Here is a 16893-nt window from a genome sequence, read left to right on the forward strand (position 1 = left end):
ACATTTCCTCTTCTTCATCTTCCTGTGAAGGGCTTTCCTTCCCCTTGACATCCCACACCCTTGCCCCCTTCTCATTAGTTCGGAATGACATATATGCCTCCTTTTGCCTGACTGTCTTGGGATTTCCATGTCTGTGCGGATTCCCCGTACATACAAAATTAAATTTGATTTTTCTCCTATTAATCTGTCTCGTGTCAATTTGATTCTTAGTCCTGCTAGAAGGACCTGGAAGAGGACAGGAATTCTTGCGCCCTGACATGCCCTTTTATAATAAACTGGTAATCTAAGGAAATGGTTTTCCCGAGTTCTAGGAGTTTGTGCTAGTGTTTTATCCAGACCCGGGAGGGGGTTGTGAGAGCCTATAATTTACAGCGGGTCGGTGAGAAGCCCCGGAAGGCTGGACTTGAGATTGGCCCCCGACACGAGGGCAGTCTGGTGGGGGCTGATGCCATCTCCAGGTGGGTAGTGTCAGAAATGAGCTGACTTGTAGGACACCCAGCTGAGAGGGAAGAATCACCAAATTGTTTGGGTGTGGGCAAAAACCCACACATTTGGTTGAGAGTGTGAATATAGAAAAGTGGGGGGTTTTTTCCTTTAATTTAGAATTTGGTGTTGCTTGGAATGGCATTTACTGAGTCCCCACCGTTCGCCCGTCTCTGTGGCCACCAGGACAGAAACTAGCGGAGGACAGTGAGACACTAGCCCCAGGTACAAACTGTGAAGAGGGAGCCCAAACACTCCACCATCGAGATAAGTGATAGCAAGTAAAGTAAGGAGTATTTTAATGCAATACTTTTAAAAATCAGAACGACTGCTAGAGAGTCATAAAGGGAACAAGGCGCCCACCCACATTGCCCGGGGGACGGACCCCGAGCCCACGACACTCAGGGAGGGAACCAGACACAGAAGGCCCCACGGTGTGTGAGTCCACGTGTGTGACACGCCCAGAACAGGCTCCTCCACGGACGGGAAGGAGTTAGAGGTGGGTGCCGGGGGCTGGGGGGGTTGGGGGGGGCAGGCTTTCCTTTGGGGGGATGGAATGTTCAGGAGTTATAGTGATGATGGCCAAAACAAACTTGCGAATGTACTAAATGCCACTGGATGTGAACATATTTATGCCATAGGCATAAATATGTACCATAAATAATATATATTAATTATAGATAATACACAATTACGGATGATATAAATATGAATATGAATGTATTGTGCTATAAATGTGTATACATAATATATACTAATTATAGATCATATGTAATTATAGACGATATAAAAGGTGAACATGAATATATTTATGCTGCAAATGTAACCATATAACATAAATAATATATATTAATTTGAGGTAAAATACAACTATATACGATATATACATGCAAATATGTAATAGAAATGTAAATACGCATATAAATGCCACTTTAAACGGTTCATTGTATGTTATGTGGCTTTCAACTCAGTTTTAAAAATTAATGCAAAAAAATCCATGGTAAACAAAACATCAAGGCTTTAAATAAAGACGAGACCTGACTCCGTCCTTGGGGGTTCACTGCGTCACCTCTTTCTACCCCAGCCCTGTCAGATCCTGTCTTTATTTACAATTTTGTTGTTTTGCTTATCATGGGCTTTGTTTGCCTTGCTTTTGATTATTTTAAGTGCTTTTTTCCCCTCTTTTTAAAGTTTTTTTTATAATAATTTTTTATTATATTATGTTAGTCACCATACAGTACATCCCAAGTTTTTGATGTAAAGTTCCATGATTCATTACTTGCGTATAAGTCTGCCTTGAAATATTACGGATCTTGATCCCTGAGTTTTTGGCGCCCCCTTAAATGCTGCTCCTGAAATGAGACTCCCAGTTCCAGGCGTGATGACCGCATCCCAGCAGGGGAGGCCAGAGATGGGGTCTGAAACCTGGCTCTGCCACTTGGTTGCTCTGTGACCTCAGGAACTGATTTTGCCACTCAGAGCCCCGATTTCCTCTTCTGAAAAGAGGAAGCTAAAACCGCCCCCCCCCCAGCGACGTTTCTGACCATTGGCAGTAACGCGTCTGATGCACCTCGAACTCGGTCTTGGCGCTCGGGAAATGTGAGCGTCATTACGCCCCTTGAGTTACTATGAGTCTCGAGGGGCAGTGGGGTCTGGCTCTGGAGCCGGGCATATGGGTTCCATCCTGTCTCCGTCACTTCCTCACTGTGTGACACTGAACAAATCACTTCCCCTCTCTAAGGCTTGGTTTCCTCCTTCTTTGCCGAAAGGGAGGAAGAAGAGCAAAGGGTTATTATGAGAATTCAAAGAGCTCATTAAAGTGCTGACACAACAGCTATAAAAACAATCCCATGTGACATCATCTAAGCTGCCCGCGACTGTAAAGTACACTGTTCCTTCACGGGCCGTTATGAAATAAAAACTCCTGCCCATAAAATCAGGCAGAAGACTGATCTTCCATTGATTGTAAGAACGATTCCAATGTCAGAGATGTTAAAACATGAAAAAATATGTGCATTTTAGAATTGATGAAATGTAGTTATTATAATAACAGATCTAATCTAATCGCAGATAATAAAGGGCTTACTGTGTGCCAGGCACAGGACTAAGAACTTCACAGGTAACAGCTCAGCAAAGCCTTATAAAAACCCTATAAAGTACATGTTGGTATTAATCTAGTTTCCAGAAAGGGGAGCTGAAGCCCAGAGAGGTTGAGTTCTTGGCCCAAGGTCACACAGCTGGGAAGTGTGGGACTCAGCATTTGACCCCAGGTCAGTGGGCTCCAGAAACAACACTGTAAACCTCTACCCCTCACTGTTCTACCCGCGATAGGTGTTCAAAGGCAGGAGGGAGGGGCTGCTGGGGCTACTGTTACCATCCCCACCATCATTTTCCTTCCAGTGAGACCCTAATCTCCCAGAGTCAGGGACCCTCTTTCGCTTGCTCGCTCTTCAGCAGCCCCGGGCACAAGGCTCAATCCAGCAGTCAATACCCAGAGTTCAAAAAATGAATAACTGATTGGTTTGGAGGTCCCTCCATGCCCAACCTGGGAACCCACCCCAGTGGGCCACAAGCTGAAAATAAGAAAGGTAGTTCTACTCACCAGAGATGAACGGACAGGTCCTGAGGGGGACCCTGGGGACACAGACAGAGACGGGGACTTAGGATCAAGAGCCCAGGTCAGCAATAGACTGCAGGGCACTCCATCTATTCACTGTCATCTACTATCATTCATTCCACCGTCATTTACTGAGTGCCAGGCACTGTGATGTTCACTGAGAGACTGTCCAGCCATCTGTGTTAGCACGACCCTCGAGGCAAGAATGGATTTTATGTCTTTAAATGGTTCACAAAAATAAAAGGAAGAATAATATTGCCTGGCACGTGAAGATGGGATGAAATTCGCATGCCAAGGTCCATCAGTGCAAGTTTTTATTGGAACATGGTCATGCCCTCTCGTTTACACACTGTGGCTGCTTTTGCAATTCTCTGGCAGAGGTGAGAGGTCACAAAGACAGCCTCTGACCTGCAAAGATGAAAACCTGTATTATCGGTCTATTTACAAAAAGCCCAGCCCCTGGCGTGAATAAGTGCAAAGGTGCTCGCTTCCACCACAGTACGATGGTTACTGTAAAACCAAAACAAAACCAAACAACAAACAAAAAAAGAGCAGAAGATAGCAAGTGTTGGCAAGGTTATAGGGAAATTGGAAATCTTACGGCATTACTGGCAGAAACGTAAAACGATACAGGTGCTGAAGAAAACAGACGGCAGTTCCCCAACAACCAGAAACAGAATTACCATATGACCCAGAGATTCCTCTTCTGGGTGTCTGCCCAAGGGAATTAAAAACAGGGATTCAAAGAGATATTTACACATCCATGTTCATAGTAACATTATCCATGATAGCCAAAAGTTACGTGCCGATCCAGAGATGAACGGGTAATGGACTATATGATTCAGCCTTAAAGAAGAAGGACATTCTGGCACCTGCCACTACATGGATGAACCTTGAAAACATTATGCTCAGTGCAAAAGCCATTCTCAAAAGGACCAATATCACTTATCTGAGGTCCCTAGAGGAGTCAAAGTCATAGACACAGAAAGTAGATGGTGGGAGCCAGGGGCTGAGGGGAGGGGTGGGGCGTTAGTGTTTCGTGGGACAGAGTCTCAGCTTTGCAAGATGAAAAGAGTTCTGGAGATGGATGGTGGGGACGGTCGTACAACAGTGGGAATGTATCTAGTGCCACAATGCTATACACTCAAAAATGGTTAAAACGGTAAATTTTATGTTATGTGTGTTTTACCATAATTAAAAAACAGTAACAATAAAAAGAATGAGGAACAATCTATCTAGTTCCAAAACATCACCCCAAAAGAAAACCCATGCGCATCACCCATTAAACAGTCAGTCCCTATTCCCCCCCCCACGTCCAATATCTGGGAACCACCAATTTGCTTTCTACCCCTACAGATTTACCTATTTTAGATATCTCACGTAAATGAAATGATTGCAAAATGTACTAAGTACCACTGAAACGTGCACTTGAAAATGGTGAATTTCATGATTTTTTTTTTCAAATTTCACTTCGATTTGTTTAAAGGGAAAAAAGAATGAAATGTTCTACGTACAGTGATATGGAAATATCCCAAGATATATTAGGGGGCATGGGGGCTGCAAAAGAGCGAGTATCAAATCTTTTGAATAAATCATGGGGGAAGTAAGAATCCGTATTTGTATCTACTTGTATGTGCATCAGGAAACTCCAGAGAGACACACAGAAAACAAATAACAGTAGATATCTTGTAAGGTAGGTGGTGCCAGGAGGATGGAATCCTTGAGTAGAAAGGAGAATTGTCATTTTTTTCTATTTTTTCTCAGAGCCTTCATTGTAATGGGAGAGGAGGAGGCTAGGATGGGTGTAGCTTTAAGCAGTACATTTGAAGGCAGAAACTGGAGACATGCCCAGATCTTGGCTTCTGAATGCCGTGTCCCACTGAAAGGACCAGGGCTTCTTGGGAAAATGGTTGGTTCCAAGAACGGGGCATGGAAAGTACAAGGTAAGTCTGGTATTATGCCAGAAAATAAGGAAGAGCTCAGAGAATAATGGGGACATAGCAAAAGAACAGATGAGCCTGCCTGACGGGGCTCCTGCTGGCCAAAGCTTGGACGATTTTAAAGTAAGAATCCACGGGCAATTCCTGGGATAGATACATGCAAACATACCTGACCGACTGGCAGACAGACAGAGACCTAGCTACACAGATACGTAGATCCTTGATACAGAGATCGATACATGAATGATTAATGGATACGCAGAGACACAGATAGATACACAGATGATCATTAGATACATAGATGACTAATTGATAGGTAGGTTGATGGATCGATTAGGAGACAGCTGGTCCTTACAGTAGAACATCTGCGAATAAACTTGAACAGAACCATGAAACTGGAAATGTATAATGTAACTCCACAGCAGAGAAACCTGGAAGACTCCAGGCCAAAACAGAAAAAAAAAAATCTCTAAAAGAATATTTGGGGGAAATTGTCAAAATTTAAATAGGGACTATGGATGAAATCACAGTATAATGTCAATGTCAAGTGTCAAATTCACGGTTGTTAAGATCATGCTATGGTTATTGAAGAAAAGGTTCTTATTCTTAGGATGTATTTAGGGGTAAAGGGAAAATACGTCTGTAAACATACTTTTAAACATCTCAGGAAAAAAAATAATATGAATTTTTCAAATAAAATAAAATGTGCAGAGAAGGAGCAAATGAGAGAGCAAATGGGACAAAAGGTTGACAGCTGGTGGATCTGGGGAAAGGCTATTTGGAGTTCTCTGCATTATTCTAGCAACGTTTCTGGAAGCCTGAAATGATACAAAATCAAAGCAACAAAATAGGGGAGAGTTTCCCTCTGCAGGTTCCTAACTGGTCTGTGAAGCAGGCAGAGAGGGGCATCTACAGTGAGGGAGGGAGGTCTGGGGGGAATGGGAAAAATCCAAGGTCATCAGAGAACGAGGTGGTCAGGTGCGCAGAGGCCAGTTGAAGAACAGAGGTGGGGCAAAGTGCGGGCAGGTTTGTCCACAGGAGCTGGGCCAGGAGGCGTGGGTGACCACCGCACCTGATGGGACAACATTCACTGCCTCTGAAGAAAGCAGGGACTGGCCAGCCTCCTGGGTCCCCGCTCCTTCTCCTTTATGAGGGAGAGGACCTTCATACAAGAAAAATCAAGGGGGGAAGGACTGGTCATCATTCTCCGTATGGCCCCCACTCTGGGCTCAGTAGGCAAGTTAGGCAGAACATGGACTTCGGGAATGACCTGCCGTGATGGGCAGCCCCTCCCTATCTCAGGGGTATAACCCCAAGTCTTCCCGCCCTCAAGGGACCCTCTCTGGACCCCCTTGCCCTCACTACCTCCAGACGGAGGCACTCACATGCACATAGGGCTTGACTCTGTTACAGGGAAACCAGCCAACTTCATTGGTAGCCGTATTCCTGCCCTAAAAAGCCAGGAGGGAAAGACATTGACAAAGAGGTTAAAAGCACTCATGCGTGCGTGTGTGTATGTGTGTGTGTGTGTGTGTGTGTGTGTGTGTGTGTGTGTGCTGAACTTTCCACCCAGCGGCTACTCTGTCTGTCCATCTATCTCTCTGTGGCCTGTGTGACCCACAGAGTGCCAGCCAGAACCAACTTCCTGGGAAGATGGCCAGCTCGGAAGGGCCAGGCCAGCCCTAGAAATCCCCATGGACACCTCCCTCCCCAGATGCCTCCTCCAGACCAGCCTCCCCTGCCAGAGTCACTTCCCAGGACTGCCTACGCCCATGACCCCACACTCAGATCCTCCTCCATCACTCCCATGGCCCAGCCTGTACCTCCCACCAGTTCTGTTCGGCCTCAGCCTTGGTGAGCTCCACGATGTCTCCAGGGTTGAGCCGTAGAAAAGGTCCAAAGGCTCCAGGGGGTGGAGGAAGCCCATAGTACTCCTGACACACCTCCATCTTGGGCAGGCCTGGAGGAGAGGGAAGGTGGTGGCTCGGTGTGATTGGTGGTCAGAGATGTTCAAACCTGAGTCTCACTGCCCACTGGGGTGGCGAAAAGTAGGGCCTGACAGCACCACGCGGTGGTGAGGCTATGCAGCACCTGGAACCCTCCTACATCGCTGGTGGGATGTAGGATCGCAGTGGGAAAACTGGCAGTATCACCCCAAGCTAAACTGGTATCTCCCTTGTCACCTGACAATTCCACTCGGGTGTATGAGTCCAGGAGAAGTGAATGCTCGTGTCCACCAAAAGCCCTAGAGAAGCTTCTTCGCAAAACCAAAAACTGGCAACAACCCAATGTCCTCAATAAAATGGACATGCCAGGCGTGATAGAATCACACAATGGAATACTACGCAGCAACGAACAAACTGTGAGTCTCGCCAACATGATGCTGACTCAAGAAGCCAGACGCAGGAAGAGGACACACCCCATGATTTCATTGTTGTGGAGTGCAACGGAAAGCAAAACTCATCTGCGGTGACTAAGAGGGGTCCCCTCTGAGAGCCAGGTGGGTACTGACCAGCAGCACTCCAGGAAAACCTTCTGTGTGGTGTTCAATAGTCCATGCTGTCCTGTAGGGCAGCCATTAGCCAGAGGTGACCACTGACCACATGCTCTGTGGCTAGCGTGGCTGAGCACAGGAGTTTCAGGCTATTTAAACGAGCATCAATTTGAATCGGACAGTGTAGTTCTAGAATTCAGTGAAATGTTCTATACTTTGATCTGTGTGGCAGTTACTGGAGTAGAAATTCATGGAACCATGTGGTTAAGATGTGTTCACTTCACATCTTACAGTACATGTTTTCTATCTTAATAAAAAGTGTATCCATAATGGGTATGTCTAAAACGACATATTGACACATGTATGATATGCATAAATACAAAGATATATGTAAAAGATACACGCACACATATGTATTTCCCCCTACTGAGGACATTTGCGTCACTTCTAGTTTTTAACGCCTGGGTGGCTCAGTCGGTTAAGTGTCTGCCTTCGGCTCAGGTCATGATCCCGGGGTCCTGCGATCAAGCCCCACGTTGAACTCCCTACTCAGCGTGAGTCTGCTTCTCCCTCTGGCCCTCCCCCTGCTTGTGCTCTGTGTGTCTCTCTCTCTCAAATAAATAAATTAATTAATTAATTAAATCTCAAAAAAAAACCCAAAAACCAAAGCTGATATATATTTTTTGTATAGAACTGATTATATGATACATATACATATAATGATATATACATTCCTCTTATTCATCCTCTTATCCATCAAGTTGTTTCTAATGTTTTACTATTTCAAATAAACCTGCTATATCTATACCTATTTACCTATCGATCTAGATTATAAATATCCTTAGATCTTTCTATGGTGACATCTACATGTGACTATAGATAGATAGGGATAGGTAGATGTGAAATCTGGGTCTTTACACTGACTCTGTATGACTGTGAGCAAAGGGTTTACTTCCAGCAGCCACACCAAACTGTTCTCATATGTTTAATGAAGTCTGGATCCCCCCTCCCGCCTCCTAGCCTTTGCACGTGCTGTTCCCCCTGCCTGGAACACCCCATCCTCCTCCTTTCTTGCCTAACTCCTCCTCATCCATCGAATGTCCACCTAAATGCCTTCTCCTCTAAGAAGCCTTCCCTGAAGGTTCAGATTTGTCAGGTCCCTCAGTTCTATGCTCCAGAAAACCCTCTATTTCTCCCACCACGATGTAATGTCTTCATGGAAGTCTGTCCCCCGCCACCGGTCTGAGAGCTTCCGGTGTGTGGGGGACAGGAAGCACAGGTGTTTTAGTCATCCTTTGCCCTGGACGACATATGCAGTACATGCTAAACAGAAATCCCATCCCTGCTGTGATTCTACAAAATTCACCAACATAGGAATGAGTCCAGCCTCTCCCCGCCTGCCACTGGGCTAAAAAGAATCCGTGTCCTCCACTTCCCTATCCTCCAGGTGGAGGGCATTTTGCTGAAACTACAGCCAGAGGAGCCTATGAGAAAGCAAGGAAAAAGAGGCAGTGGATAAGAAGAGCGGATGGTAAGAGAGAGCATCCTAGCAAGGACTGCTACTATCCCACGCATTCTCTTCCTAGTGTTCGAGCAAGCCAAGTGAAGAATTTGAGTTAGTTATTTTTAAATTCCTTTCAGGTTTTCAGGAGTGAGAAAAATGGATCACAGCTTTATCAGCAGGACCTTATGTTGTCAATAATATAATCGTTGAGATCCGAGGCAAGGACCGGATCTCCTCCTGCCCCACACTGTGCCCCCTCTCAGACTCACCTAGCTCATTCCTCTTTTTGTCCTGAACCCGGCGATGTGGCTTATCCTGGAGGGAGAGATCAAGAAAGTAGGCGTGGCTACCTAGGCCCAGCCCAGGGCCTCCTCAGCCCCCATGTGAGCACCCAGCAAAGGGCCATGCCCACGCCTCCTTATCCCCCGTGACTTTCCATACAGAGAAAGGAGCATGGGGGTCTTACCTTCTTCATAGTTCCTGAAAGATCTATGGGATGGAAAAGGAAATAGTGAGGATGGGAACTCCCCCATGCAGAACCAAGCCCACCTCCCACCCTCTGTCCCACTGGTACCTTGCCCATATCGGCCACACGGAGGGACCCTTCCCAGACACTCCTTGTGTGCAGGTGCCCGGCACCGATGACAACGGTACCCCTGATAGAAGGTGCCTCTGGGACATCAAGGCAAGATAAAGGAAAGTCAGTGATGTTGAACAGACACAGCTGATCATGTTGCCAAGGGTCCCCTTGGGTTCTCTTTAGGGCAGGAGAGAGATGGGGGAGCTGAAGTTCAGAGGAGAGCCTCCCACCTCCCAACTCAGGGGAGAGATGGCTGGAGGAGACCCTCTAAGGAGGAAGAGCTGCCCAAGCCCAGGCCAGGCCCGTCCTCACAGACGCCCACCTAAGCAGCATCTGGCAAGCCTTGCACGACGTGGTCTCCTCAAAGGAGAACATCTGGAAGTCATGCCCGTTGGCAGTAGCGTTTTCAGGGTAGATGTTGGAGCTGGAGAGGGGAGAGAATCCCATGCAATGGATTAGTATTCAGCCACACAAGGGAACGAAGTACAGATACACGCTGCCACATGGATGCCTCAGAGCAGCCATATTGGATAGACTGCATAAACCTAATTGCGCCTCTCCTTCCGTCCACCGATGGGCATTTGGGTTGTTGCCACCTTTTGGCTATTGTGAATAGTGTTGCTATGAACACAGGTGGAAACAGAAGCAAACTGGCGGCTGCCAGGGGCTGGGAGCAGGGGAAAGGGGAGCGACTGCTTCATGGCTGAGGGTTTCCTTTGAAAAGATAAAAATGCTCTGGAACTAGACAGAGGTAATGTCCGCACAACACTGAGATGTACTAAATGCCACCGAATCATGCACTTTAAAATAGCTAAATTTTTGTTACATGAATTTCACCTCAAGAAGAGAAAGAAAAAGGAGGAGAAGGAAGAAGAGGGGTCCAGGCTGCTGGCTGAAGCTCACACGGGTCCTTGGCATTCTGAGGATGCAGACAACATCAAAAGCCTATCCCTCCCACTTCCCAGATGAGGAAACTGAGGTTCAGAGTAGCCCTCCAGAACGGAGCACAGAATTGCCTCTCAGCCCCAGCCCATATGCAGAGTCCTCTGAGGACAGGATGGAGGAGGAGGGGGTCTCACATGGCCATCTCGAACTGCTCCATCCACTTCTTCTTCAGTTCTCGCGTCTTGAAGAACAGCTCATAGCCCTGGGCACCTTGGTCCTCGATCAGGAGAAACATGTGAGTCCACTGCAGGGAAGCAGGGTTCAGAATGAAGGCGCTCCCTCTGCAGAGGGTGGGACCACACACCCTCTTCACCCCTACCCTGTGGGGAGAACGGGGTCAGGCCAAAACAGCCTCTCTGCCCCCAGGAGAACCAGGCATGGGTACCCTTGTAAGGGTCTACCCAGGAGAACCAAACACACATCCATAAGTCTAAAGTTACACACAAGCACACGCATATACACACTCGGGTCACACACAAGCACACGCATATACACACTCGGGTCACACACGCACATATACACACTCGGGTCACACACAAGCACACGCATATACACACTCAGGCCACACACGCGTGCACACACATATATACACTCAGGTCACACACACACACACATGCACACGCACACACACGGGTATTCTAAAGGTCAAGGGGAGAGCCTTAAGCTGCCCTGGGACTTCCCAGCACTGGGGACCCCAGTTCTAGCCTCAGAGCCCACCTTCTTGTTTTCTCGATCTCCAGAGGAGTCATCTCGAACCTGGAAGCTGTGCAGGTTCACGAAGTCCTTGAGGTCGTAGGAGTCCCCTCGCCGCTTACAGATGAGCAGAGCTTTGTCGAGCAGGAAGGCGTACCTGGGAGCAGCTGGGTCAGGTACCTGGGTCTGGCTCCCTCCAGCTCCCTGTCTGATCTCCTCCACCTTCCTGGCCCCACCCTGCTGTCCATCTAGGATTCCTGCCCTTCTGCTCCTCTGTGGCCAGCTTGGCAGTGCCCGCCTGTCTGTCCATCCGGACCTCACCCAATAAGATCCGAACTGGTCCCAGCATCTGTTGGTCCTGGCTCCACCCATACATTCCCGCTGGTCCCGCAGGGCCTGTGCACCTAGGCTCCACCCCCTGGTGTAACTAGCAATCTGGCCCCACCCCTGCCCAGGCTCTGCCCTCTACCTATTGGCTCTGCCCACCTGTCCATCTTGGAGCGCCGTTCCACTGAGGTGATCTTGAGCTCCCCATCGATCTTGGGCCGGCCATAGTGGGCCAGAGACTGGTCCTATGCAGCAGGAAGGGGTCTGGCAAGGGGCCACCAAGGAGGACACCAAACACCCTCCCCCACGTGGCCACACCCCTGGCTCTCCCTGCCCCACCCCCTCACCAGGTTCTCGATGGACAACTGGAAGTTGGTGATCTGCCGCAGCGTTTCATTGTCCCGTTTGACCTCGTTCACACACTGTGCCAGGTCCTGGGGGCGGGACAGGAGGTGAGCCTGGACCCCCCCACCCCACCCAATCCCCTACCTGCCTGGGGACAGGGGATCAGCCTCCACCAGGGGCTGGCAGGAGGGGTAGAGAGGGTGTCCTCACCATGTCCTGTCCCCAAGGGGGATGATGGGAATCACTCACTGGTCACATAAGTATGTCACTCTTGGTGAGAGGAGGGGTTGCCATGGGTGTGACCGTGTGCCTGGGCTGCACTACCTTGAATGCATATGCACCTCCATGTGACCACTCACCCTCATGGCATCCAAGGCCAGCCGCAGGCTCTCCTTCTCTGCTGCATCCTGCGTGTGTTTGACCAGCTCCTGCATGTCGCACAGAGACACACATCACCTGGCCTGCCTTCTCCTCTTGGGGGCCCTCCAGACAAGCCTGGCCCGCCAGCTTCCTCCTTCCTCCCAGAGGGTCCTAGAGCCCAGCCTCTGGAAGCAGCTCCGCCCCACTCCTAGGAGACAGGGAGGTACAGAGGCCAAGCCCTGCAGAAGGGCTCGCGCACCTGCAGAAGGAGGTGGTATTTGAGCACCCGCTGCATGGGCACCATCAGCAGGTCCCGCAGGGTGAACCTCCCATTGTTCGCTCGCTGAGAACATTCCTGGGGGGTCAGAGAAAGAGATGAGCAAGATGAGGTGGAGACAGGTGGCTTTTTCTAGAACATGAAGCATCATCTCTCCCCCAGGGAGATAATGAAGGAAGCATTTCCTGGAAGGCTGGCAAGTACTGCCTGGGGCAGAAGCCCAGGACTGCACCCGCTAAGCTGGGCTGGCGAGGGAGAGGACAGGTCTGCGGGGTCTCCACAGTGGATACGAACGAGGCCGGATATAGAGCACACGCAGGTGGCTCCTCCTCATCTCTGCCCCATCTGTGCTTCCACTAGACACACTGGGCCAGGGTGGGGCTCAGCCCGGGATGGGGGTTCGGTGTAAAGTGGAAGCTCAGCCTGGACTTGGGGCTCAGCCCGGACTTGGGGCTCAGCCCACACTGGGCGGGGGATCAGTTTGGAGTCAGAGTTTAGTTCAGGGTCAGGACCTCAGCTTGGTGTCAGGGTTGAGTCCAGAGTTGGGCTTCAGCTGGGGTCAGGGCTCAGTGCTCCCGCCCACCTCCTCCTGCTCCATTTCTCCCACTCAGCGGGCCAGTGCCTCCCTTCCCAAACCCTTGGTGGAGAGGTCCCTGGCTGGGCTGCCACAGAAAGTGGCACCATCAACTCAGTCTCCTCCCCGCTGCCCCTGGAACCCGGGAAGGAGTAAGAGAGTCCCCCAGACGTGGTCCAGGCCCCCACCTCCAGCTTCATCTGCACATCCTCCCGGGCTGCGGCCACACGGTCCAGGTGCTTGCTGGCCGACTCCACCTGGCTGCAGTAGCGGCCATAGAGGAGGAACCTGAGGGAAGGACAGGTGGCCGGGTAATGGTGGCCAGCACCACGGTCAGGCAGATCTGGGTGTCAGTCCAGGCCCCGCCTCTTCCCAGATGGGTGATGCTGAGCCTCGGTCTCCCCATCTGTAAAATGGGCATCACAGTGGCACCTCCCACATGGAGCTACTGCAGCACTGAATGAGATAATGTACGAGAAGCTCTTAGCACTTGGTTTATTGTCTCTTCAACGTTCATTCATTTAACCAACGCTTACAGAGCACCTACTGCGTGCCAGGCCCTATGCTAAGTGCGTTAGGCGTCCATTTATTTAATCCTCACCATACCCTAGGAGGTACGTTCCTGTGCCACACTGATTTTAATAGACGTGGCAGCAGAAGCACAGAGAGGTTTAAGTGATTTCCGAATACAACACAGCCCAAAAAAGGCAGAGCTGGGAATTGAACCAGAGATGGGCAGTCCCTTACCCATGAGCAAAGAAGGAAAAGCTCTGCCTGTCCAGTAGTCTCTGAGGGTAATTTGTCCCAAATGCCCTGCCTGAGCAGGACAGGGTGACTTCCAGGGGTCTGGGCTGGCCAGCCGGGCCTCACCTCTCCTTGTATTTGATGAAGACCTGGTAGAGAGTGGGTGCGCCTGGGGCGGCCAGGGCTTCCTTCATCTCCTTTAGGAAGTGAGTGTGTACGCGAAGCAGGTCCTACTCGGAGGAAGGGGTGAGGGCCAGGGCTCAGGAGGCCAAGCAGGAGATGGGTCACCCTCCCGCCCTGTGTTGCCCAACTCCCAACCCCCACACTCCAGAGACAGGTGGGGCTGTAGGTTATCCCCACCGGACAGAGGCCAGGAGGACTGGGGACTGGCCAGCTCACCTCGATGTTGATGAAGATGATCTCAATGTCTTGAGGTTTGAGGAACCGCTGCAGGGGCTTCATGAAGTGCTGTGGGAGGGGAGAGAAAGGTGAGGGAGGGCGAGATCTCTCCCTGCAGCCCAGTCCCAGAGAGACAGGGACAAGGAGGCAGAGTCAGAAAGAGACAAAGAGAGAGAGAGAGACTGGGAGAGAAAGAGAGATGGAGAATGTCCACACGAACACCTGTACATGGCTGTTCACAGCAGTATTCTTAACAGTCAGGAAGTGGGAACACCCCAAATGTCCATCAATGGATGAGCGGATAACAAAATGTGGTCCACTCACACACAGGGATATCAGCCCTGAACAGGAGCGAGGCGCCAACACTTGCTGCCCTGGGGACAGACCCTGAGCTCATGATGCTCAGGGAGGGAACCATACTCAGAAGGCCACACGGTGTGTGACACGTCCAAAACAGGCACGTCCCCAGGTTAACAGTTGCCAGGGGCCGGGGAAGGATGGGGGCTTAGGGCGATGGCTAAAGGGTATGGGTTTTCTTTGAGGGGGATGATGAAAATGTCCTAAAATTAACAGTGGCGACGTTTGCACAACCTTGTGAATAAACCAAAAGCCACTGAATTGTATCCATTAAATGGGTGAACTGTATGGTATATCTCAATAAAGCTGTTGAAAAAGCAGCGACCAAAACGAAGGGAATAGAAGGTCAGAGAGACGTAATCGAGACAGGCAGACAGGACGAGGATACAGGAACAGATATAGACAGGGATAAAGGGACACACATAGGGAAAGAAAGACAGCGGAAGAAGTAAGGAGAGACCCGGAGGGAAAGAGAGACAGATCAACACAGGGGACAGGGTGAAAAAGAAAAGCAGAGAGGAAGAGAGATGAAGAAACACAAAGCAATGGGGACGGAGAAGAGCCCCAGGCCTTGGGACACCGGGGGCCTCTCAGGCATGGCCCAGAGGCCACCGCACCGGTAGATGAGCACCTGCCCGCCCAGCTCTCGCGCATGTGCCTGCCAGGGGCTGGGTCGGAGCCTGGCAGCCGCACCTGTTGGATGGAGCCTAGCGTGTCCGTATACTTCTCCTCCGTCTGCTGGATCTCCCGCAAGCAGCAGCACCGCTTGTCATACTCTGTCATCTTGGGCTGAGAATGGGGAGGACAGGTGGGTGTTAGGGGGCCCGGGGCTGACCCACCGCCCACGCACCCGCCCCGACTCCGCGCTCCGCCCCACGCACCGGCATGGGCATGGGCTCCGTGCGCATGAGGTCTTCATAGATCTCGTCACCCTCCGCCTCCTCGTTCTCCACGCAGTCGTACAGGTCCTCATCCTCCTCCACCGTGTCGCTGTGGGGTATGGAGTCAGACAGGGCCACGGGATCCCCCAGGCCAGAGACCCCTCAGGCCCCTCCCAAATCAAACTCGTGTCCCCTCGGATCCACAGGGCAGAGTCATGTCTTCTCAGAACCTCCCACCGCAGGGCACGACCATGCCCTCTCAAACCTCCTAGGGCAGGAACATGACCCCTCAGACCCCTTAGGGCAGGGCCATGTCCCCTCAGGCCCCCTAGGGCAGGGCCACGTCCTCTCAGGCCCCCTAGGGCAGGGCCATGGCCCCTCAAATCCCCAGAGCAGCGTGGTGGTCCCAGACACTCACTCAATCTGGTCAGACAGGCCGCTGTAGATGTCTTCATCACCCACACTCTCCTCCTCAGTGGGGAAGGGCCTGGGGGAGCCATGATGGTATGAGCCCGAAGCCTGGGGCCCCGGTGGGAGGGGAATTTCCAGGAGGGGGAGGATTGCGGCCAGATCAACCCAAGGACGGCAGCTCAAATGGTTACTCACATGATCCCCTTATTCTGGGCAATCGGGGTCCAGGACAGAGCAGACAGGGTGTAGATGACCTGTGACAAGGGTCACGGGTTGCTCAGCAAGCCCCTTCCCCACCCACATGCCAGAACACAGCCTCAGACTCCAACATCTGAGGCTAGACATTATAGTTAGATTCCATGCCCCTAGGAGCCTAATTCAGGATTCTCTCCACCTTCCCACTCCTCTCTGTGAGTTGATCAGGGTTCCCTTAACTAAGCACCCACCACATGACTGCCTTCTTCTGTGCAATCCTTACAACCACACAGAAAGTAGAGGATGATATTATTCCTGTGTTAGAAAGGAGGGACCTAGGGCTCAGAGAGGCGCGGTCACAAATCTGAGGTCACACAGCAGTAGCAAAACAGGGACTGGAACCCAGCTGCACATATCTCATGCTCTTTGCACCTGGTGTACTGCCCGGTCTGACTTACCCGACCTCCTCCCCACCCACCCACCGCACCAAGAGCACTTAATTTTCCCGATGCAAATGTCACGGAAATGGACTACAATCCAGTCTTCCAGCTCTATGTGCCCAGCTCATGGGTGGTTCAGCACCAGCTTACCTTCCCAAAATCCTGCACATCGAAGAGGTCAAAGGCCTCAAAAAGTTCACTCCGTTTGAGGCCAAACTTCTCGCAGCAGGTAGACAAGAAGGTACGGATGTTCTTAAGGCACAGGAACTGTGAAGAGAGACAGAAATGGGGGTGGAGGAAACATAACAGGACAGGGCAGAAGCGGAG

The 16893-nt window shown here is 50.6% G+C and overlaps 1 protein-coding gene across 1 annotated transcript in view; it reads right to left on the reverse strand.

Annotated features, from left to right (window-relative positions):
* VAV1 (vav guanine nucleotide exchange factor 1) overlaps window positions 1-16893 on the reverse strand; it is a 51306-nt gene that overhangs the window by 9291 nt on the left and 25122 nt on the right. The window contains exons 2-22 of the mRNA XM_045776737.2: window positions 16717-16833; window positions 16127-16185; window positions 15939-16007; window positions 15521-15629; window positions 15333-15428; window positions 14283-14351; window positions 14010-14113; window positions 13328-13427; window positions 12548-12643; window positions 12288-12356; window positions 11931-12017; window positions 11743-11828; window positions 11281-11413; window positions 10698-10807; window positions 9941-10042; window positions 9613-9710; window positions 9505-9527; window positions 9308-9353; window positions 6864-7000; window positions 6426-6491; window positions 3086-3117 (exon numbers count right to left, since the gene is read on the reverse strand). Coding sequence (XP_045632693.1) covers window positions 3086-3117; window positions 6426-6491; window positions 6864-7000; window positions 9308-9353; window positions 9505-9527; window positions 9613-9710; window positions 9941-10042; window positions 10698-10807; window positions 11281-11413; window positions 11743-11828; window positions 11931-12017; window positions 12288-12356; window positions 12548-12643; window positions 13328-13427; window positions 14010-14113; window positions 14283-14351; window positions 15333-15428; window positions 15521-15629; window positions 15939-16007; window positions 16127-16185; window positions 16717-16833 — 1808 coding nt within the window. The remainder of the gene's footprint in view (window positions 1-3085; window positions 3118-6425; window positions 6492-6863; window positions 7001-9307; window positions 9354-9504; window positions 9528-9612; window positions 9711-9940; window positions 10043-10697; window positions 10808-11280; window positions 11414-11742; window positions 11829-11930; window positions 12018-12287; window positions 12357-12547; window positions 12644-13327; window positions 13428-14009; window positions 14114-14282; window positions 14352-15332; window positions 15429-15520; window positions 15630-15938; window positions 16008-16126; window positions 16186-16716; window positions 16834-16893) is intronic.

This window comes from Ursus americanus, chromosome 14 (genome assembly GCF_024610735.1).
Source record: "Ursus americanus isolate L20-20 chromosome 14, mUrsAme1.1.p, whole genome shotgun sequence".
NCBI lineage: Eukaryota > Metazoa > Chordata > Mammalia > Carnivora > Ursidae > Ursus > Ursus americanus.